Source organism: Pistacia vera, unplaced genomic scaffold (assembly GCF_008641045.1).
Source record: "Pistacia vera cultivar Batoury unplaced genomic scaffold, PisVer_v2 Contig11, whole genome shotgun sequence".
NCBI lineage: Eukaryota > Viridiplantae > Streptophyta > Magnoliopsida > Sapindales > Anacardiaceae > Pistacia > Pistacia vera.
This window is the reverse complement of record NW_022195137.1, coordinates 161,746-185,403: the sequence shown is the minus strand read 5'-3', so window position 1 is coordinate 185,403 and position 23,658 is coordinate 161,746. Positions and strand designations below refer to the sequence as shown.

The window sequence follows — 23,658 nt, the reverse complement described above, 5'->3', positions numbered from 1 at the left end:
AATGGCAGAAAATAGACACCTAGGAGTTTTCAGTTCCCTTAGTTGGTGGCAGTGGGTCGAGCATTACTAGACCAGCAGTACAAGCCAACAACTTTGAAATAAGGTTGGCAATCATCCAGAATGAGCTAGCAGTCGGTACAGTTTAAAGGAGATTTGAAGGAAGATCCAAATCTACAACATTGCACATTTTTTTGGAGATTTGTGATACTTTCAAGTCAAACGAAGTGTTAGATTGATGCCCATTAGATTGAGACTGTTCCGTTTTCATTGAGGGATAAGGCAAAGGGATGAGTAATGTACTACCATCAGAATAATCACAACCATGGAATGATTTAGCACAGAAGTTCCTGACCAAATTCTTTCCTCCAGCAAAATGGCAAGATGAGAAATGATATCACATCATTTCTACAGGAAGAGACGGAATCATGTATGAGGCTTGGGAGAGATACAAAGAATTACTGAGGAGGTGTCCACATCATGGGTTGCCAGTTGGATGCAAGTTCCAACGTTTTATAAGTGATTGATGGTGAATGTGCAACTATGGTGGATGCAGCCTCGGGCGGAGCATTGCAAAATAAGACACCAGAAGAAGCTCATGATTGCTTGAAGTTCTAGCAAGCAACAATTACAAGCCCTAATGAGAGGGTGTGTAACGAAGAAATCTATGGTCTCATGAAGTTGATGCAATATACAACCATTTCAGCAACTCACAGCACTTCGGAAATAGTTAGGAAGTATGCAGGTAAATTCTATAAGCTCCTCAACTAATTGTGAATTTTGTGCAGGTGGTCATGTGAGCAGTGAATTCCAAGGGAGGAACCGTTTCTTTAGCGTCTCATCATCGAGCAAGTAACTATTTGGCAGGAAATCAAAGGCAACCGAAAACCCGTACTCCAAACATATAATCCTGGTTGGAGGAATCATCCACACCTATTGGGCAAATCAAAACCAATAGAATCAGCAAAACAATCACATGGAACCAAAGAGCTTCCAAACACCAAGCAGGGGGGAACAATCAAACAGAAGAGCAAAGAGTGATAAAATTGGAGACATGTTTGGAAAGTTATGCAAGAGACCACAAGTTTTATGAATGAAATGAGGATGAATTTAGAAATCAGGGCGTCCATCAGAACTTGGAGGTACAAGAGGTCAATTGGCTGATAGTTAATGAGAGACCACAGGGCTCACTACCCAAGCAACACAGTGACTAACCCACGAGAGCAAGTGAACGGGATACTTTGAGAAGTGGGAGTCTGGAAGAGGTGGAACAATCAAGGAAAGAAGGAAACTCACCAAAGAAAAGAAGATTCCGATGAGGAAGTAGAGAAGAGATAATTGTGAAGAGAACCAACCAATCTAGGAAAGATGAACAAAGCGGAAAGAGAGGCAAAAAGCAAACGAAGAAAAATCGCCATTTCCCGAGATACCACCAGAGTTAGCACATAACACACACCTCCTGTGCCTTTTCCTAGAGGCCTTAGAAAAGAAAAAATAGGATAAGCGTTCATAAATTTCTTGATATATTTAAAAAACTGCATATTTACCATTCCTTTTGCAGATGCATTACACAGATGCCAGCTACGTGAAATTCTCAAGGAGATTTATCAAACAAAAGGAAGTTAGAAGATGAGGAAACCGTGATGCTACGGAGGGATGCGGGCGCCATTACAAAAGAAGCTACCCCCAAAACTCAAAGATCAAGGAGTTTTACTATTCCCTGTGTTATAGGAGACATTAGTTGATAGAGGTTTTATGTGATTTAGGTGCAAGCATAAACCTTAGCCTTTTTCTGATTTCAGGAATTAGGAATTGGTGAAGTGATAGCCGACAACCATATGTTTTGGCTTGCATAGATCATAAAGCATGCAAGGGGCATTGTTGAGATTTGCTGATCAAGGTGGACAAATTATTTTTTCGACAGATTTCTTTGCTGTGGATATGGAGAAGATAAGAGATTCCTCTCATCTGGGACGACCATTTTGGCTACTGAAGAGCTTTAATTGATGTTCAAGAGGGGAAGTTGATCATGGGAGCAAGATGAGGAAGTGACATTCAATGTCATCAGTCTCTAAAAGTTCCACCGAAGCAAGAGTCATGTTTCAAAATTGACTCGGTGGGTCAGCCAACAATTGAAACGTCTCAACTTAATGATACTAATTCGTCAATTAAAGGATGCACGGTCAAGTCAAGGCCATTCAAGAAGAAGGAGGACCACAACCCAGAATTTTTTACACCATTCCAAGATGGGCCACAACAAGCATGTGTTTTCACAAGAGATAGATACCTTAGTCAAAAAGGGTGGGAAAGTCAAGAAAGTGGAAAGCATCGATGAGAATGTTCGAGTCATGAAAGGAATGACCAAGGAATGGAAATGGTGGCTAAGCTCTCACAAAGGCCCCATGTAACAAAAATCATCAACAATTGAAGCCTTGTGCAAGGACAATGCTCGGGAGTTGATGTTGTATTAGATAGCCCGGATTGACAAAAGGACTTGAGAAAGTCGAGTTCCGACTATAAACAAGCGCTTCTTGGGAGGCAACCCAAGTGTTTCAATTGTTTTTCATTTATTTGTTATTTGAAATTGTTTAGTTTTCGTTATGATTTAGAATTATTTGAATTTGTGGTTTTTTGGGTGTTCTAGGTGAATTTTCGAACTAGGCGAAAAATGGAAATTTTTCAGTTTGCCGCCAGCCAAACTGCATTTTGCAAGAAGTGGAATTTGAAAAGTCCCAGACTTCGCGAGGCTCTGTAGGCTCTAGAAATTTTTGCCGCGGTGAATAAAGTTGGGCGAAATTGAATAAGAAAGTTCACTGCGCCGTAGTATTTTCTTTGCGAGGCATATGGGCTCTGTAATTTTTCGCTGCGGCGAAACTTGTTTTTTATAAATAGTGGACCGCGACTCTTCATTTTCGCAAAAACTCTCAAACACATCCGAGAGCAAACTTTTCCATCTTCGATCCGAGCCTTTCCAGTGATTTCCTAGCACAATATCTTACTCCTTAATTTCTAAACACAAAACAACTCATTTTAGCAAAGATCTTCGCGAAAAATTGAGAAAATGTTGGGTTCAAATTTGGGATTTTGCGATCTAGGCTGTTTGGCTAAATTGGTGGTGAATACTTCCTAGTTTTGGTAAGATTTCAAGTTCCCTAAGTTTTAATTGCACAATTTTGAGTTTAAAGTTGTAGATCTGAAAATGTTGATTGCTGATTCAGTTGTGGATTTTTCGTATTATTGTGCTTTGATTTTGTTTGAGGAAGTGTGATTGTGAATTGTGTAGTGTGAGGAGTTTGGGTTTGAATTTTGGAGAGTGTTTGTGAAGTTTGGAAGAATCAAAAGTTGGGGGTCTAGGTGCAATTTTGGAAGTGTGGTGTTTTTCCAGGATTGATTGTGGTGTTCGTAGGGTGCTTATATTGAATTATGATGTTGATTTGTAAGTTTGGGAAAATGCGCTCAAAGTATGTCTAAGGGGAAAGGAAAGGGAAAAAAAGGTGGACAATCGATTTGTTGATGACAAGGCTCAGAAAACGATATGAAGGGGCATCCGAAAGGAAAGATAAGGGTTTATTGCTGAGCGTGGATTGATCGCGGCCAGGCTAGAAGTGGAGTCGAGGGAGACGTTGGGAATTGTTTGGGTGAACCTGCACATGCGGCCATAGAGCCAATAGTGAGAGAGTTTTATGCCAACCTCCGGAGTGTGAATCTGGTTATGTGTTTGTGAGGGGTACGATGTGCCATTTGATGCGAAGGTCATAAATGAGTTTTATAACTTGCCTCACATTGACCGTGATGAGTATGAGGAATTTAGGAAGACACAGAAAAAGGATGAGGTGATCTTCAGGCATAGCAAAAACCGGATACCCCTTGGGAGAGTTTCGAACAAGGGTAAGGAAGAGCAATAATAGGTGTGGGAAACATTATCTTGACTAACATTCAGCATGCACACAAACCTAGGCGAGAGAGTTTCCTTTTCCCACATCTCATTATAGAGTTGTGCACTCAAGCAGGAGTGCGCAAAATATGATGAGCCACTTATCATGTTGCCCCAATTCTCGACATAGCCTACTATCACAAGCATCTTGAACGTCCAACAGATGAAGTACCTAGCGTCGGGACAAAACGACAGAGAGCCACACAAGGCACTGCCACATCATTCAGTTCCACACAGCACTATGAAGGAGATGATGTGCAGATGCTGGGTCAGATGAAACAAGATGGCAAAACGTCAGGATTGGCTAGCAGAGCAAGACCCAGATGATGGTATGACATGCAGCACCGTTGCTTCACCAAGCTCAACGTTGATACTTCGAACTTCCAATGGGCAGACTGGGATTTAGAAGAATGGATGGGCTCCAACTCAGAAAGAGGACGATACCGAGGAAAGGAGGAGGCCGAAGAAGAATGAACCTGAAACACTGTTTTTTGTATTTAATTTCTTGTTTTTAGTTGTTTTTAATTTCATTTTGAACATTGAACTAAATTGCTTTTGTTTTGGATGGTTTAAATTTTGTTTAATTTCCTAGTAGTTGTAAAGGCGAGATTAGGGTTGTAATATTTTTCATATTAGTTAGTGAACTTTTCTAAACAGTGTACACCACAGTATTTCAATTGTTTTACAGATATGGTGATGAGAAATCCAAGGACCGAGTGTGATGCTGTAAGCGAAACTTCAACTTCACGGATTAATTAGGGAACTATCTCGTACCTTGTAGATTTGTTTTTTCTATTCCTAATTCGTGCATAAGTGACATTGGGGACAATGTCATCTTTGTTTGTTGGTAGAAAAAATTTGAAATTTTTTTTTGTGTTTATTTTATTTTCATATTTTGTTGTGTATGCCAATGATGAATACATAAGTCTATGATGAGATAGGTTTGTTGGGGGTTTTATTGTTGAAAAATGTTAAGCATTGTTTCAAGTTATGTTGATTGACTAAATTTGCTTGAGGTTTGTTGAGTTGGTTCAACAACCTTTTTTTATTCGGCAATGTATTAGATCATTTTGTGGTTAGGTAAAGTCTTGATAATGTGAGTAGACTCTAGAAACTAGGTGAGAAGTGCTTGAGGCGAAATTCTAGAATAGACATTATTGAGGAAGTGATTTAGGGTAGTTTTCAGAAAGTTTGAGCCTTTCAACCGACCATGAATTTTATACCCTAGTGACCATTTGAGCATTATGGAATCATCGTTGCCTGATTTTTCTTGTGAAAAACCTAATGCCCAGAACCTTTTTCCCTAAACACATCCGCAACTTTAGAGAATTCTAAACTTAATGCAAACACAAGAGCTTGGAGAGTTGTGTGAATGAACAAAAGAATAGTTTGGGGGTTGTGAGAAGGGCAAGAGAATAAGGGGGTAATTAACCTCATTTTATTGTTATTTGATATAAAGAAAAAAAAAAAAAAAAAAAAGGCTCCATTTTGAGAACTACATTGCAGTAGCAAAAATAAGAATTGTACATGAGTGAGGGTTGTTAAAATGGATGACATCTGTGGGTGGTTGAGAAAGAAAGTGGAGTTGATAAGTTTTAGTGTTTGCTTTAAGGAAACCGAGTTCTCTTGTTTGTTTATCTTTTCCTTTCGTTTGAAGCACTAACCGGCCTAACGTACAAGCCTATAAGGACCTTTTGATCTTTAGTAATGTCTAATCTCTCATTAGTGGAGAATAGTTCGATGCGTAGGGTTAAGGCTAGGAGCACCGCCATTGATAAACTTTGCATTTCTGCATAAAAAATCTGAGAAGTCGGATGAATGGGACTGAAGTTGGGATCACCTACTCGGGGAACCAATAGAGAAAGTAGGTCGATGCAACTTATAACTTCCTGGAGTGTTGAACTTTTCTAGTATAATTTTCAACAAACTTTTGGGAATTGTGTAAATCTAGGCATTTTATGTTGAGTTTGAGTCTAATTTTTGTCTGTTTGTTTCGTTTTCAGTTTTGTTGTTTTATATTTTTGGTTGTTTGTTGTTTTTCTTTCTTTGTGTTTTGTACCTGATGCTTGGGGACGAGCATGTCTTTAGTTTGGTGTATTTGATAATCCAAGAATTATACTGTTTTAATAGGCTTTTTGGCCGGATTTAGATACTTCTTAGTTATTATTTATGCCTGAATTGCTACTTAATTCTATACATTTTGTGTGTACACCAAATGGACATTTTGCAAAATAACGAGCGAATTGAGGTTTCTGGACCCAGAAGTCAAGGATCTCAGAATTGGGAGAGTTCGAAGAGATTGAAGCACTATGAAGCTGTTCCCATGGGAGAGCATCGAAGATCAAAGATTCAAGCAAATAAGCGGAGGGAAGGGAAATGTGTAATTTCAAAATTCTTCATGAGGTTCGCCGCGGCGAAAGAAGTTAAGCACGAGAGTCATTTTACCCGTCACCAACAGCGAAATCTGCAAATTTTAGTTTCTCAAAATGACAGTTTATTTGAGGAAAGCTTTAGGTCTTTTGGGGCGAGCTAATAAGAAAAACCTTGCCATTTTAAGGGGGTCGGTCTAGTTTCGTCTGGTTTCATTGAGTTTTGATAGTGTACGCCCCACTGAGGACGTAGCTATGTTTCTTCTTTGCTCTTATTTGAGTGGTTTATAGTATTATTGAGTGATATGGTGAATACTTGCCCTGAAATTGGTTGAAATAGAAGAAGTTCAGTGTTCCAGGCTTCGCCGGGCGAAGAAGAATCTTTGCCGCGGCGAAGAGGTGTGAAGCCACGGGAAACTGCTAGACAGTTTCGCTGCTGCGACATGATATTCTTTGCCGCGGACGGGCCGACCAAAATGTTTGTTAAGTTTTAGATATTTTCTCCCTAAGGGCAATTTAACCATTCTACCCAATTAGTAGGAAAAGTGGGGAGTAAAAGTAGGATTTCATGGGAATATGTTGATATGGGGGTGTGTTTGTAATGAATCAAAGGATATAGATAGAATTCCGAAGGAAGAGTAAGGGCAAAATGGGAATGTTGTGCATAAATTTCATTAAAAGGAATATAAGTCATTGCAATCCTTCATTCTTCTTCTCCATCGCCACTCTTTCTTACTTCCTCTCATTTCTCTTTCTTTTGTTCAAGGATTTTTAGAGGGCTTTTGGAGTGTTTTGGGGTAGAAAATCAATCTAAGGCATCTAAGGTAAGGATTCTTGTTTGGATGTGAAGCTTTGTGAGTTTTTTATGTATATTTGAAATTGAGGTCTTTTGGTTCATTTGTTTAAAAAGTAGAGAAAGAGTCAAGCAAACCAAGAGAAAGGAAAGCTAGTGAGATCTCTCATAACAAAGTAAGTAAATCCCAACCCAAGTTGAGATTTGAGAATTTCTTGATTGGGTTTAATAGCAATTATGTATGTTGTTATATACATGTTATATGCTATGTTATTGAGTTTTAAATGGAGATTATTATTGCTTGTGGTTGTTCATACACTTCAATTGTTAGAAGTGAGATGTGGGTTGAAATGTAGTTTGAGTGGAATTGAAGGATATTGGAAAAACCTTTTTGGAAGTGCTTTCTATGGCAGGAATTATGGTATGTGAGGGAGTTTTCTCCCATTTTGGATGGTTAGAGAAGACATAGAATTATTGTTATGTTGTAGAGTTTGTTTGCACTTGAGTTGTTGTGAAATGCTAATAGAGGTTTGAGTATGAGAGTGAACCTTAATTCTTCCAACATTGCATGTTGGCATTTCATAAGTGCATTAGAGGAGAGAACCATCCATAGGCATTAATTGTGCATTGAGAGTGACTTAAGAAAGAGTAGAAAACTTTGGTATGCACTTGCTCTCTGAGTAGAGACTTTGTGTATGCACTTGCTCTATGAGTAGAGAACTTTGTGGATGCAACTACTCTAAGGGTTAGAGAGAATGAGAAGTGCTAGAGTAGAGTGAATGAGAGGAGTATTTAGAACGAGTTGATGCTTTGTGATCATCACCGACAGTATTAGAAACGGGTTGATGCTTTGTGATCGTCACCCGCAGTTATTAGAAACGGGTTGATGCTTTGTGATTCCACCGATTAGTTATTAGAAATGGGTGATGCTTTGTGATCATCACCCGAAAGTCATGAGGACACGGTAGGTGCTTTGTGGTCTCCACCCGATAGTTACGAAAAGTAGGGTAGGTGCTTCGTGATCCCATCGGTAGTCACTAAGTGCGGTTGGTGCTATGTGAACTCCACTCGACAGTCATGAGAGTGAGATGGTGCTGTGGAACGCCATCCGGCGTACCTCGGTAAATGAGGCCATGACGTTTAGGAGAAAACATCAGAGAGTGTGAGGAAAGAATTAAGAGAATACATACGGGGATAAACAAATAGAGGGTTTACTACTACAAGCATATTTTGTGCTTACCCCGTTATTTTTCCTTTGTGGATGCAGGATCTAGGTGATGATGCAATCGGAGGGGCGTCGGCAAGCGAGGAGCAATAGCTATACTGTTTCCCTCTTTTGTCTTTTTAAATGGCTTTTTTGTAAATGATGCTCTTTGGTATAAAAGACTTTTACATATGATAAAAAAGAAAGTTTTGGGGCCCATTTTCACTATTATTATGCATGCATTGTACTAGTTTACAGCAGTTGTTACATTTTTTGCATGCATTGTACTAGTTTACAGCAGTTTTACAGATAGATTTGACATTTTGTTGAGAAAGTGAGAGGATTTTGAGATTCAACCTCGTGGGATTCTACTAGGGAGATATCTTTTCTTTTCTCTTTATTTCAATATGTTGAATGCTATATGTTTACTATTATTCTGTGGATGGGTTGATTAGTTATAGAACTAACCCATTTTGGGTAGGGTTTTGATGTAACTCGGATTTTATGAATTAATCAGTGATTATTGTTATTTTGATATTCTATGTGCGATTGTGGTTATTCGTTTTATTGATTTTATGTGATGAGATTGAGAGATGAATCATAGTAGCTTCTTGGTTAATCACCATTGTAGTATTGAATGCTAGAGATAGATTTGAGAATCAATGAAATCAATCTAGGATTCCATTAGCTTAATAAAACTTGGATCTATTATTCTTCAAATTGTGGGTGCAGAAGTTTAATAGGGAAAAGTTGGAATTCATAGCCTGAGAAGGTATGTTTGAACTTAGAGAATTTGATTTACGATCGTGCATGTCCGTGTGAAAATAGCATAATCCGTTAGAATTCATCCATAGAGTCCGAATAGAGTCAAAACCTTAACCTTTTGTTAAATTGATATATCTACTGCTCTTAAATCTGCCTTCATTAATTAGTTTTTTAATACTAGTAAGTTTGTTTTAGTTTTAGGTTTAATCTCTCCATTAATCCAAACAAATTCGGTTCTCCAACTTGAAAAAAATTAGGAAAATTAGTGCTTAACAATCACTCGGTGGAACTATACTCACTCATCACGCATTACTTTGTGCGACTAGTGCACTTGCTATCATTGCATGTGTAGTAACACAACGCATCAGTGGCTGCTAGAATCCTGGTAGCTCGCTTGTATCTATCGATCAATATGAGCTACCTTGGGTGCCTAAACTGAAAGCAAAGTATGGATAGGTCGCCGAAATGTCAAACTCTAACACTTGGTCGCTTCTATTTCAAGTATACAGAGGCGTTGTCTACCATGTCTTTGTCTAACAGCCATAGCATAGATCAGCTTTTTGATTCCTCAACAACTTCTACTGTTCGTGAGGAAATTGTCCTAGAGGTTTCTGAGGACCATCTTGTAAGGAGCTCGGACAATGATATTGCGGGCTCCTCAGACCATGCTTCTGTGGAGACTCCCCCACCAAGGAGGTCTCAGTTCCAAGTAACGGAAGGAACAAGTTCCTCGATTGGGGTTGATGAATCGAGCGAATAAAAAATGTTTATTGACTTAACTTCCATTAAGGGTTTTGAAAGATATCTCCTGGAAAAATCTGCTGTACGTTGGGCGGCGATTTCAAATACCCTTTTAAGTGTGGGATGTCCATCCCCCCATATTTCATTGCCAAGTTTTGAAATAGTTTCGCGTTGCTCCCTCAAATTGATGGGGAACTCGTACATAATTATTGTAGGTATGTACATAGGTATATGATAGCTGAGTTAGGTGAGCTATCGGTGGAAGCGCTCGTACACCTATATAGGCTGAAAAAGGTCAAGACAAATGTACTACCTCTCTAAGGTAGGAAAGTACACTTTAACAGTTGGGTCGGAGTCCCGAAGAAGATTTCGAATTGGACTCCAATATTTTTTTGTAGGTTGGGGGGACCAATACTTTTGCCTCAAAAGCTAGTAAGAACTCCGATCTTTGTGCAAAAAAGAGGGTTTCTTGTTTGGAAGCGAAACAAACCTACATTCTCTTTGTTTGTAGTAAAGTCGAGCAGAACTTCCTCCGAAGTGACCTTAGAGTGGCTTATGTTTTAGCAATTTTGCAGTAGTAAGCGCGATATTACCGAGCTCATCACGCTTCTTGTTTGATAGCGTACCACTTCTATAAAACTCAATGAAGTTCATACCATTTTTAGAAGGTAGGTGCCCGGTAGCTCACCGTTATGTCCTTATCTTGATAGGTTGCTAACAACTTAACTTTATTTGTAGATATGTGGGTCGATAAGCTAAGAGGCTTGAAGAAGAAGCACGAACCCGCAGGGCTGCAAAGAAGCCGCTGATCATCCAGCGACGAAGCAGGATAGATACTGTTGAGGTGGTCAGGCAAGATGCCCGTGGTCGACGTCCGAAAGCCAGCGACGGTGAACTTGGGAGGGCCGAAGTGCAAAGAAGCCTATGGTGCCTTCAAGGTAGTCGGGCAGAAGGGTCTGCCCAAGCCCCTGAGGGGCTCGGTAAAGAAAATCTTAGAGCAAGCTAAGAGGCTCAGGGAAGAAAAGGTGTCGCGGCAATAGAAGGGCTCGGGTAAGAAGAAATCGACTGAGCAGTAAGAAGCTTAGGAAAGCAAAGAGTTACAAGCAGTTAGAGAGGCTCGGGAAAGATTATCAGGCATGCTAGTGGCCCAAAGGATATCTTGACCAAGAGCACGGCCAGAAGAAGTTTGTTCCGGTGGCTGAGGGTCTCATCCCTATTGGAACGGTTAAGCTCGCTTTTGCGATGTGGTAGAGGGAAAGTGGACGAGGCAGTTTAGGCCGAGCTCGAGAACTTATTAGGGGCTCCCAGAGCATATAGGTTTTGGAGCCTCGGCGGCAGGGAGGCCATTTCGTTGCGGACCTATGAGATGCTTAAGGACGGCATTTCTTCACGAACAAGTTGCTTGCGCTTGTAGCTATGTCACAAGGTATTGGTAGTTCGCCTTGTCACATGTTTTAAAGGCTTTCTTCTTTACTTTTGCTAATTTCTTATCCTTTTCATGCTTGCACGATGACCAAACTCCTTTTGGATGAGAGCTACCCCACCTGGACGGTAATCACGTGGGATGGTAAGAAAGGAAAGAGGCGCTGTGAGCTGAGCTTAAGTGATTGAGGGAGTAGGCCGGGCCTTCGAGGTCAAAGAGAGAGAGTTTCTCAACAAACTCTCAGCAGCGAGGATGCTCGGACAAAAGCTGAGGCGAACCTGACCAAGGCAAAAAAAAATCTAGCACAGCAGTGGGGGTGCCAACAACAAGCTGAATTCCAGCTTGCCGTGGCTTGAAATGTTGCGTCAGATTGGGAAGCCCAGAATGTGAGCACCTTTGGAGCTCTTCCAAGAGAACGAGGACTACAAGAAGGCTAAATAAGGGCTGTTAACTTGAAAAAAGAGGTTAAAGACCTTAAGTCAGAAGTCAAGGGCCATGTATGGGAGACCTCAGTTTACTAGTCCAACAATTGTGGGAGGCACATCCTTCGACGACTTCTCCTTCCTACCTGCAATCTATCGGAAGGAGATTAACAGAGATGAAAGCTGAAGTAAAAGGCTTGAAGTTTTTTACTTAGAAAAACTCTGAGTCTGGATGAGAGCGAGGATGAGGAAGGAGGCAGAACAGGAAGAGGTTACAGTTAAGCAAGAAACCAAAGACCTGACCTTGCTAACCTCACTCCCAGCTGATGCGAACAACGACCCTCCTTGGTCGACCCACCTAAAGATGCCCCGACTCTGGCTCCTGAGGATGCTGCTCAAACTCCTGTTTCCGACAATGTTCACTCCAACCCTGCTATTTAGACTTTTTTATTTTGCTTTTTTAGTTTAGTTTGTAACTAAATTCCATTAATCATGGAAAATTGGTTTTACCCATTTTTTGTTGAGCATTACTTTTATTTATGCAGAGTCATTTTAATTGTCTAATCGAACTTAGCGTAAGATATTCAAATTTGCTCCAAGTTATGCGTCCCTTTTTAGGAACTTTTCAATCAAAAAGAAATCTTCTTGCGACAACGTGAGTTTGGACTAGTTGCCCTCTGTGTTTTGGTCGCCAATTATGATCATTTTCTTTTGACGTGTTTTACTCGAATTTCCCCAGTCTTAACTTCGTTGAGTTGGGGAATTTCTCCCTTGATGAGTTGAATTTTGGGTGGCTTACAAAGCTACGCTGCCTTTTTTCGAACTCTTGATTCCGAGTTTTTGAGATATGATCGCTTAGATCATGATTTTGAAACAACAAATAAATAATAAAAACAAAGACAAAAGTTATGAATAATACCTCTTTATTGATAAATGAGATTTGGTCGTAAGGACTACATTGATTTCTAAGAGAAATGAGATAGAACAAAATTGAAACCTGAATTGCTTATGGGTAGACCTTAGCACATGCTCGGCATTCATGCTCGTAATACAGCTTCACCATTGAGGTGTTCTAGGTGAAAAGTTCATGGTGCAAGATTTTTAGAGATCTTGAAAGGACCTTCCCATTTGGGCCCAAGTGCACCCAAGTTCGGGTTCTGTGTATTCTGGAAACCTTTCTGGGAACTAGGCCGCCCACCTCAAAGTCTCAGTTTTGACCTTGGAATTGAATACTTTGGCTCGCTGTTGATAGGAAGTACCTTAGCTGAGACTTAGCCTGATGCTCTTCGGTTAGATCCAGCCTTAGATAGAGAAGATCTTTGTTTGTTTCTTCATCGAAGACCTCCCTCCGAAATGAACTAATCCCACTTCTACCAGAGCCATTGCCTCGTTATCCATAGAAAGCGAGAATGGGGTCTCTCCTGTCGAGCTTCTGGTAGTCGTCTATATGACTATAAGGCCTTAGGCAGTTTGTTTCCCATCTTCCTTTGAGAGAGTTGAGCTTCCTCTCGATGGTGTGCTTGATTACTTTATTGATAGCTTCTACTTGACCATTGGCTTGGGCCAGTAGACAGCAGTGAAGCTACCAAGCCTTTCACAGAACGATTGAGAGTCTTCACAATCGAGCTGCTTCCCACTATCAGTTATTGTGTGTGGGGGATTCTACATCTACAAATGATGTTCTTGTAGATGAAATCCTTCAGTTTGTTCGAAGTGATGGGAGCTAAAGGCTTGGCTTCTGCCTGCTTGGTGAAATAATAAACTGCGACCATTACGAACATCACGCCTCATTTTCCTTAAGGCGTAGTAGGCCTATCAAATCATTCCCCAGATCACAAATGGCCTTGGGCTTGTCAAAGTGGTCAACTCATGGGGTGGAGCTTACAGAATATCTGCAAACCTCTAACATTTGTCGCATTTTTGTATGAAGTGGCCCCATCATTGTAATAACTGCTTAATACTCCGATACTCATAAAAAAAAAAAAAAAATACATAGAATAAAATACGAGTCATTAATAAAAATAGTTAGGGACCAAAAATTTTCTTTCATTTACCATACATATCTTTACACAAAGTCAGTATTATTTACAAAAGTTCTCAAAAGTGTGGTGGACAGTCTAACTACTCCTCCTCGCCCGCCGACATCCATCCGACTGCATCTTCATCTAGAACCTACAAAAACATTGAAAAACAACGCCGGTGAGCACAAATAATGCTCAGTAAGTAATCCTCTACTCGTCTATCCCGTAACTCTTTCTCTTAATTCTTTCCTTACACTTTCTTTTCTCATTTCGTTCTCTTTCTGTTTCTGTTTCTCATACTCTCTTCTATACACTTTTGGTGTATGCCACGGCCTCATCTACCGGAGGCACGGCTGGGGATCCACAATCTTCGTGTTCTACTCATTTCTCTTTCGTTCTTTCTATTTTTTTTTTTCTCATGCTACTCATTGGAATGTCACAGCCTCATCTTACTGGATGCACGACCAGGAACTCTCCTGCTCTACGTGACTTCTACTCATTTCTGTACCGATGGATTCGGTTTTGAATGAATGCCATGTACTTGTTTATATTGCATGGTGCCCGGTACATGAGCCTTAGACCTATAGGAATGTTTTAAAATTTTGGGTGTGTATGATTGTAATTTATTATATAGGGCCTGCATGTCCTACCTTTTTCTCTTTCGATGTACATTCTCTTCCATCTCATTCCCCTGAATGTAAATCGAGGATTCTAATTCTTTGATGTAAACTTAGTTTGAGATTAATTATTGTAATTTAGAAATGATATTTTTGTAATGTACTTGAAGATGGATCAAGGAAGAGAAAATCATACTGAAAACTCAAGATTTATTACAGGACCCCTGGTGACCTAAGATTCCTCTAGGCTCGAGGAAATCCGTTTTTTAGTGGGCCATGTACCGGCACATTTTAATATTTTGTTTAGAATGCATGCTAAGGTTGAATGTTAATAACATGCCAAACAATGTCATTCTAACAAATATGATAATCTAGTGAGACATTAAATAAACAAACAATTAAAGGATATTAAGTCACGTAACCTTCCATCACCATCGTTTTAATTAAACCCTATTCATCAAACCTTGTTCGCCAAAGCGAAGGGTACACTTCTACCAGTGGGAGCTTAAAATGCATTAGAGTTTTCCTTAATGGTGATGGGTCGACTTAAGATTAGGTTTTGCTTGTTCGCCAAAGCGAAGGTTGATAAACGCGTCATAGACATAGTAAAGAAGTACATATATTGTGTGTACATAGTGGCATGTAGTGTCCACTCTACTGATACTAGAATTACACTTGAGGACAATCGTTGGAGCCATTGGATGTGTGATTGGCTTGTTGGCTTCTCACATTTGGGTTGATAGTAGGAGCTATCAACTGGTGTGGATTAAGTGTTGGCCTCCCTAATCAACTCATTTGGCTTGTTTGCCAAAGCGAAGGTTTGAAAGGGGCAGGATGGGATCTCAGTCCACTAGGAAAGTCAACGAGCTTTCTCGAGTTAATAGTGGAGGGCTATGACTTGAGTAAAATAGTGGGAGCATCATTAATAAAAGACCATATTAAATAATAAGAACTTTAATCACTTATCTTTTCTGCAATTGTAGATTCACCAAAATGGCATTATGAACTTGCGACCGATAATCGAGAAGAAAACAGGTGGATGGATCCAATTTCTCAGACTGGTATCATAATCTTGGATTATACTCAAGTCGGAAAAGAAATTGTATAAAAGCCATACATGGCTGAGCCTGATCCTGATGCTACTCAGGAAGTAAAGGATATTTAAAAGTTCCTTATGATGTTGATGGCATTCAATGCTTGATGTTAGCATCGATGACACCAGTGCTGTAAAAGCAATATGAGAATATGGACGCTACTGCCATTATTCTACACCTCAAGGAGCTTTTCGAAGGAAATGCTCGACATGAGAGGTAAAGGTGTCAAAAGCACTGTTTGGAGTCGTCGACTGAGGGAGCCCAAGTTGGTCCGCATGTGCTCACGATGATCGAGCACATAGAGAGGGTTGAGACTTTGGGATTTGAGTTGGATTAGAATTACAAATGGATTTGATTCTACAATCCTTGCCTGACTTTTATGCACCGTTCATAATGAATTTCAATATGAACATGATGGTGAAAACCTTGTCGGAATTTTGAATAGCTGAGGATTGCAGAACAAGACTTGAAGAAATCCAAGCCTATTTTATGTTTGGCCAGTAAAGGAAAGGGTAATGGCAAGGTAAGGCCAAGGGAAACCCAAGCCCAAGCCCAAAGGACATGTTGCTTTGGGCCTAAGAGTGGCATAGGGAAGGGCAAAGTAGTCTGCTTCTTTTGGGCAAGCTTGGCCACTAGAGGAAAACACTTCAAGGCTTTCCTTGCAAGCAAGAAGAAGTCGGATGCTAGACTTCAGGTTGTTTATGATTGAGATTAACTTCTCTCCCTAAACATCTGGGGCATTTGACACAGGTGTGGTACTCATATTTGTATTGATGTGAAGGGACTAAGGTAGAAGTAGAGTGCTCGCCAAGGGAGAGGTGAACCTACGGGTTGGAAATAGAGCACATGTGGCTGCATTGGTGTAGGGACTTACTGTTTAGGTTTGCCTACGGGCTTGTTATTGGAACTACATAACTGTTTCATGTACCTTCTATTTCTAGAAATATTATTTTAGTATCCACTTTGGATAATGTAGGGTATCATTTTGAGATATCTAATGGATTGTTGTCCTTTAGTTTGAATGGTATTCTATTGGGATTGCCAAGGTTATATAATGGATTATAGTTCTTGATTTAAACAATAAAGATATTCTCAATGTTGAAACCAAGAAAGCTAAATATAGCAATCAAAACCAGACATACCTCTCACGTAGATTGGGTCAGTGTAATAAGACCCGCATTGCAAAACTTCAAAGAGATGAGTTGGACCCTTTTGACTTTCAGAATTTGAGGTATGCGAGTCATGCGTTAGGCAAAATGACCAGTCTCTTTCACAGGACAGGTTAAAGGGGACTGAGCTGTTAGCATCATACCATAGTGATGGATATGGTCCACTAACAGTTGAGGCCGGAGGTGGAATTCATACTTCATCACATTTACAGATGATTTCAGTAGATATGGGATGTTACCTTATATGACATAAATCTGAAGCCTTTGATAAATTCAAGGAATCAGAGATGAAGTACAGAATATTGTTGGAAAAAAGTATTAAGCTCTTCGATCGGATCGAGGAAGTGAATACTTAAGCTCAGGGTTTTCTGAATACCTTAAAGAAGTGGGATAGTGTCACAACTCACCCCTCCGTATACACCCCAACACAATGGAGTGTTTGAAAGGAGGATAACGCACTTACTGATATGGTTAGGTCCATGATGAGTTTTAGTGATTTACCTACATTGTTCTGGGGTTATGCCCTAGAAACTGTGACTCACGTTTTGAACCTTGTGCCTTAAAAGTATGTAGATAAGACTCATATGAGCTATGGAGTGGGCGAAAACCCAGTTGTCTTATCTAAGGATTGGGGTTGCGAAGCTTATGTTAAGAAGACTTTGAACAGTTGGGCCTAAAATCCTGTAAATATAATTTTGTGGGGTATCCAAGGAGACCAAAGGATACTATTTCTACCACCCAGAAGAGCGTAAAATTTTTGTTGCTCATTCTGGTGTCTTCCTAGAAAAGAATATTTTTTAAGAAGTACTATGGGAGAAAAGTAGAACTCAATGAAGTTCTAGAACCATAAAATATACTAGACAATGGATGGGATGATGTGCCATAGAAGGTGGGTGAACATCATGAGAAGGTTACTCCACAAGCTGTGGATCAAAGTGAACCACCTTAGGTAGCACAAAGAGTACACCATGAGCCTGAGAGATACGGTTATCTCGTGACTCAACATGGTGACGTACTAGTCTACCAAGACGATGAACCAGAGACCAAGGAAAACGTATATTAGATCCAGATTCTATTAAATGGCTAAAGCCATGAAATTTGAGATGGACTCCATGTACTAGAACCAAGTATGGTCTCTGGTGGAACCACCTGAAGAGGTAAACCCCATAAGGTGTAAATGGGGTTTCAAGAGAAGACTGCATGGGGCAAGGTGCATACTTATAAAGCACGACTGGTTGCCAAAGGTTTCAAACAAATTCAGGTGATTGACTATGAAGAAACCTTTTCGGCGATTGCCATGATTAAATCCATCCGGATTATGCTTACGATTGCTGCATATCATGACTATGAGATTGGCAACGGATGTCAAAATAGCTTTCCTAAATGGAAACCTTGAAGTAGATGTGTATATGACACAACCATGGTTTCATTCTTGATGGGCAAGTGATAGGGTATGCAAGTTGCAGAGATCCATTATGGACTCAAGCAAGCTTCAAGGAGCTAGAATATTTATTTTGATGAAGCTGTAAAGAATTTGGTTATCAAGAACGAAGATGAGCCTTGTGTTTACAAGAAAGTAGAGTGGGAGCAACAGTGACATTCCTGGTGTTGTATGTCGATGACATACTTCTGATAGGTAATGATATACTGAACTTGCAGTCAGTAAAGACTTGGTTATCCAAGTGTTTCTCCATAAAGGACTTAGGGGAGCAGCCTATATCTTTGGAATAAAGATCATCGTGATAGATCGCGTAGGTTGCTTGACCTAAGTTAGAGTGCATATACTAACAAAGTACTGAAAAGATTCAGTATGGAAGAATCTAAGAAAGGATTTCTTCTGATGTCACATGGTGTTTATCTCTCTAAGGAATTGTGTCCTATAACACAGATGAGAGAGATAGGAGAAGAGGATCCCATATGCATCAGCATTGGACCATCATGTATGCCATGCTATGTACTCGGATTGATGTCTTATGGCTTTTTGCACTTGCAGTAGATATCAATCGGATCCAGTGAGCGTCACGGATGTCTATCAAGAATATTCTTAAGTACTTGAAGAGGACTAAGGATATGTTCTTGGTTATGGAGGGGAAGATGAGCTCACATAAAGAGGATACAGTGATGCTAGTTTCCAAACGGACAAAGATGATATTGATCGCAATCAGGGTTTGTAGTTTATTCTCAATGGGGGTGTAGTGAGCTGGAAGGGCTCCAAGCAAAGCACTGTCGCAGACTCTACAATGGAGGCTGAGTATATGCATTGTCAGATGCGACAAGGAGGCAGTTGGATTAAGAAGTTCGTTATTGAACTAGGTGTGGTTTCCATGATTGTTAATCCAATAGACATCTATTGTGACAACATAGAGCAATCACTCAAGCAGGGAACCACGGTTTCATCAAAAGTCCAGACACATACTCAGACGATTCATCTCATCAGAGAGATAGTTGAGAGGAAAGATGTGCAAATTAGTAAAGTGCATACTAACAACAATCTCGTAGATCCACTGACAAGCCTCTTGTCGTAGTAGAAGCATGAAGGCACTTGAGATCATTTGGTTTTAAATACATGAAATGATGGTATAGTACAAGTGGGAGATTGTTAGAGTAGATACCCTAGAGCCATCAATTATTGTAGATTAACTCTTTGTATAATGTTCATTGATCAATAAAGGCTTTATACTATATCGCGTAAATCATCATTGTATGTATTGATATATGTCCTTAGAATGGTAGAACCGTGACGACGGTATCAAGTGTTTCAAATCTTTATAGTGAGAACCCTATGAGCACATATGTTGGCCATTCTAAAACATCATAGCCCTAGTATTATTCTGAAGTAAGGGCACAGATAATACAGTAAGGCTATCATAGTGTTTTAACGACTCTGTTGAAAGGCAGTGAGTGATGATCTCACTTGTTAAGGTTGTTTGGTGACAACCTTGTGCAACACATGGGTGCTTGCATAGGCAAGTTCACTGGACTGACCCACTAGAGGATTCATATGGATGGTAACCCTAGTGTATGGAACAAATCCTCTAACGAAGGTGGTGCATGTGATCCTTAGACTTGAGGATCACCGGAGCGCCTTGTTTACCGATTGGTGTAGTTTGACACTAGCCTAACGCAATTCTATTCAGAGCTATCAATACGGTGGTGATTGACGCTTAAGGAGTGTATCAAGACTATGATAGATAGACGAGGATTCATCACTCCCGGGTACGGGAGAAGTTATCTCATGGCGCAATTCAGTAAATGGCAAGACACTAAAACTGTGGCCACAGTGGGATTGAGTTATTGCTCTATCCAGTTTATAATAAGTCATTGGTCCAGTAACTGAATACACAATATCGAGAGTAACTGAAGGTTGACACTTTCTATGCCTCGGTCTCCGTCGAGTAATAGATGATGAAAGGACGAATTGTACGGTGACCATATCATTGACAGTAGTACTTCACTGAATCGAATCTATCGGTGGCCATGATGCCTTGCTAGGGGCCATCTTGGTCTGTGTTTAGTGAGACGATTAATTGGTATTAATCATGTACGACACACTACCGGTATGATAAGGAACCTAGGGTCACACCATAGAAGATAATTTAAGAGCAGCTTAGAAGAAGGGCGTTTTTGTCTTTTTAGGCAATTAATTTGCTGAGGTTATAGCCTTTATTTAATTTGATATTAAAATTAATAAGTGAGATTACGTTAAATATGTGTTCGCATATATTAAATAAATTATCATTATTGTAAATGTTAATATATGTATTAATTGAATTAATTAGATAATGATAAATTAAAATTAAAATATCTTAAAGGGATGTTTGGATAGAAAGGGTGTTTGGGTTAGAGCCCAAGCCCAATCCTTATGGAATAGGGTATAGTGTGCACTATATAAGTGCTCACTTTGTAAAATACTTTAGCTCTTCTCTTCATTCATTGAAAGAAAAAAATTCCAGCCCCTTACACACTCTCAAGCCAATTTTGCTTTTTGCTAAAAATCAAATACACTTTGATTTCTTCTTGGTTCTTAAAGGCTAAAGAGGATCTAGCAATCCCTCTGCGTTCCTTGAGGTTATCTTCGTGTGGACTACATAGTTCGATCTACACTTGGGTCGGTAGTGAAATATGTTCAGAGACAGTTGGAGAAGCCTCCAAACGTGCGTTGATTTCTTAAACTCTAAACTAAAATCTGCAGATTCTTATTTAATATATATAAACTGTAAATTTGTGCCCTGATCTGGTTCTTTAGAGCGATCATGTCATAAATATTTTTGTTTTTCGCTGCGTAACTGGATCGTTTACTAACGTTACCACAAGTGAAGGGAATGGTCCTATGAAATCAATGCCCCAAACATAAAAATTCTAATAATTAAATAGGGTTCGTGGCATTTGATTTCTATGGCCATATTACCTGTACTGTAACCCCCGTACCCTTTGTGTTTACGTATGTTGTATATAACTTATATTGGTAGACTTTTGCATGTTTTCTCATTTTTTTTAATGTTGGATGAATGAAAAGATTTTGCTGGTTGGTTGTGAAATGCCTTTTGTAGTACGTTTATTACTGGAGTGGTTTGGATTGGAAATTTGTATTAGAAGTCATATTGGTTTTGGGTTGGTTAATTGTATATCACGCATATGCATAAAATGTGTTGAATGGAGTTTGGTGGAATATTATGTGTGTGATTCTTGATTTGAGTTGATAAAAAGAAATCCAATCGATTTGGTGGGATTGGTTTGTCTGATTGATAAACGGAAGTGTTTTGGTTAACTTGAGGTGTGAAATGGTTTGTGTGGAATGTTCACTCTTGAGTTGTTTTTTGCAATGTGAAAGTGTAGAAAAATTCAATCACTTGGGTTATAAAAATTAATGTTTGGTGTTATTGATATTTGGTGATTGGTTTGGAAAGGGACTTTCCATGTTGTAATTTCAGTTGAGTTGAAATGTTGCTGGGAATGGGGTGAAAAAGGGGGGTGAACTGCTAGTTTTTAGAAGTTTTGGTCCAAGTGAAAAGATTTAATACCTTGGGACTATACAAAATTTTATAGATTTTGGCTCCGAACAGAAGAAAGTTTTCGTCGAGGCAATGCACATTTTGGAATTTGAACTAAATTGTATGTTTTGAAAGTTTCTGTATTTGGGGTGTAAGTGCAAATATTCAATCTATTAGGACCTTATAAGATATTGATAATTTGGGGTCTTTTGTGATAAAAATCTGATGTCTCAGGGGCTTTTGAAATAGTGCAAAAATTAAGGGGGGAAATTGATGTTTTCCACTCACAAACTTAAATCCAGTTTCAGTCGATTGGAAGGAGAAAGAAGGGAAGAAAAAGAAAAGAGGAAAAGGGAAAGGAGAAGAGAAAGGAAGAAGGAAAAGAGAGGAAAAAAGGGTGGTTTTGACCCGATTTTCATTAGGGAATCGACTTTTTGGCATGCATTGTCCAGGGAGAAGGAGAAACCAGCTTTTTGAGGGCTTTCGTTTTTGGGACAAGCTTCACGGAGTGAGCGGAAAATCCAAAACCTGAACTTTATTTTAGCAAAAATTATACAAATCATTTACTCTAGTATTATTGATGTTGTAATTCTTATCGAAATTTCCAGAGCCTATCCCGACGAGATAGAAGCTGAAGCAATGTAAATGTATTGGATGACTAGAAGCAGACCCGAGATTAGTCCCTTGGTACACAATTTCAACTGCTTCACCATACTTGATCTTCCTCGCCTTTGTGCCTTGGGCTGTGTACTCTGATACGTTCGACACATCTCCTGTGAAGTTGAATATAAAGGGTGGCTGACTTGGGAAACCTCTGTCGAAAACATTGTTGAAACTCCTGCAAAAAATTTTAGGTTTTAGCATATCGCAAAATTGAATATCATAAAGTTAATTGAAAGCTCTTACCCGTAGTATGCTCCCAATATATCAATTTGAGGAGTATCAAAACTAACATTGTTTAAACTTGCAGCTGTCCTATCACCGGAGTCAGTATCACATGAACTGTTGGGACACAACAAACTGTTTAAAGAAACCGCTATAAAGATTTTCGTGGTGATATTTTTTGGAACATTGACGGGATGTTCTTTATTTGCTAAGCTCTTTATTCTTTTAGTGAAGTTTTGCGCAGCATCCATGTCATTGTAAGCAGGAAGAGGTGGGAAGAAAGGAGATGAAGGGATTGAATAATTGCCTTCATATTGAACGATTGCGGTGGCGGTGGAGTTGGCAAATGTGACAACACTATCATGGTAATAGTGGCTAAGATTTTGGTTAGCTGTGAACAAAACGTCCATTGTTTGTCCAGGAGTTATCATTGTGTAACTGGTATTTATTGGTTTTATGTGTGCAGCATCTTGCGCAACAACTGTAAGGCCGTGATTCGCGATTCCTAAAAATTGTTCTTCGTTCATCACAGCATTCACAATGCGTAGGAGATAAGTTTTATTGTACTCAACCAGAAGGCGATAGGTTGTCTCTGCAAGGTAAAATTATGATTAATAAAAAGGAAGTATATATCGAGTAAATGATTTCTCCCCTATTTCTGAAATAACTTTTAAAGTGTTGAAGTAAATGACAAAAAGGTACATATATAAAGGTTTTAGCATATATAAATTGCATAATAATCATATCAAACTTTTATAAACTTTAAATTTATTAATAAAAATATTCTGAACAAAAATTAGGTGATTTGTCTTTTTCAACTAATTAAGTGACTTGTATTTTCCTATGAAAAAGTAATTTATTTTCACTTGTCTCTCAACTTTTATTCCATATGAAAAAAAAAAAAAATTATTTATTTATCTTGAGAAATCATTTAATATAAAACGCATTTACAATTATTTAAAAGTATTATGAATCCCTTATGAAATTTTGACAAAACATTATTTGTGTTTGTGACAAGGAACCATTTGTTGGTGTAATTATTTTTTATTTTATTTTTTTTATTTATAAGGAAGCAAATACAGGCTCACCTGGGCTGTAGCCTGAGTGAAATTTTTGTAAAAACAAAATTTTATAATTTTCAAATTTAAAATTTAAAATTTAATTTAAAAAAAAAAAATCTTAATCCTAAGAAACAATATTGATCTAGTAATTTTTTGAACGCTTTTTGTTAAA

General features: G+C 39.1%; 1 protein-coding gene and 1 non-coding gene across 2 annotated transcripts; both read right to left on the bottom strand.

Annotated features, from left to right (window-relative positions):
* Window positions 1-378: 378 nt before the first annotated feature.
* LOC116139373 lies at window positions 379-484 on the bottom strand. The gene has a single exon (XR_004129444.1). It is a non-coding gene; the product is annotated as a small nucleolar RNA R71 (small nucleolar RNA).
* Window positions 485-22,342: 21,858 nt separating this feature from the next.
* On the bottom strand, window positions 22,343-23,372 carry LOC116138275 (putative laccase-1). The gene is made up of 2 exons (XM_031423983.1): window positions 23,369-23,372; window positions 22,343-23,017 (listed from the first exon to the last, which is right to left on the bottom strand). Exons 1-2 carry the CDS (start codon window positions 23,370-23,372, stop codon window positions 22,443-22,445), a joined length of 579 nt encoding a protein of 192 aa, XP_031279843.1. The 3' UTR covers window positions 22,343-22,442.
* Window positions 23,373-23,658: the final 286 nt, after the last annotated feature.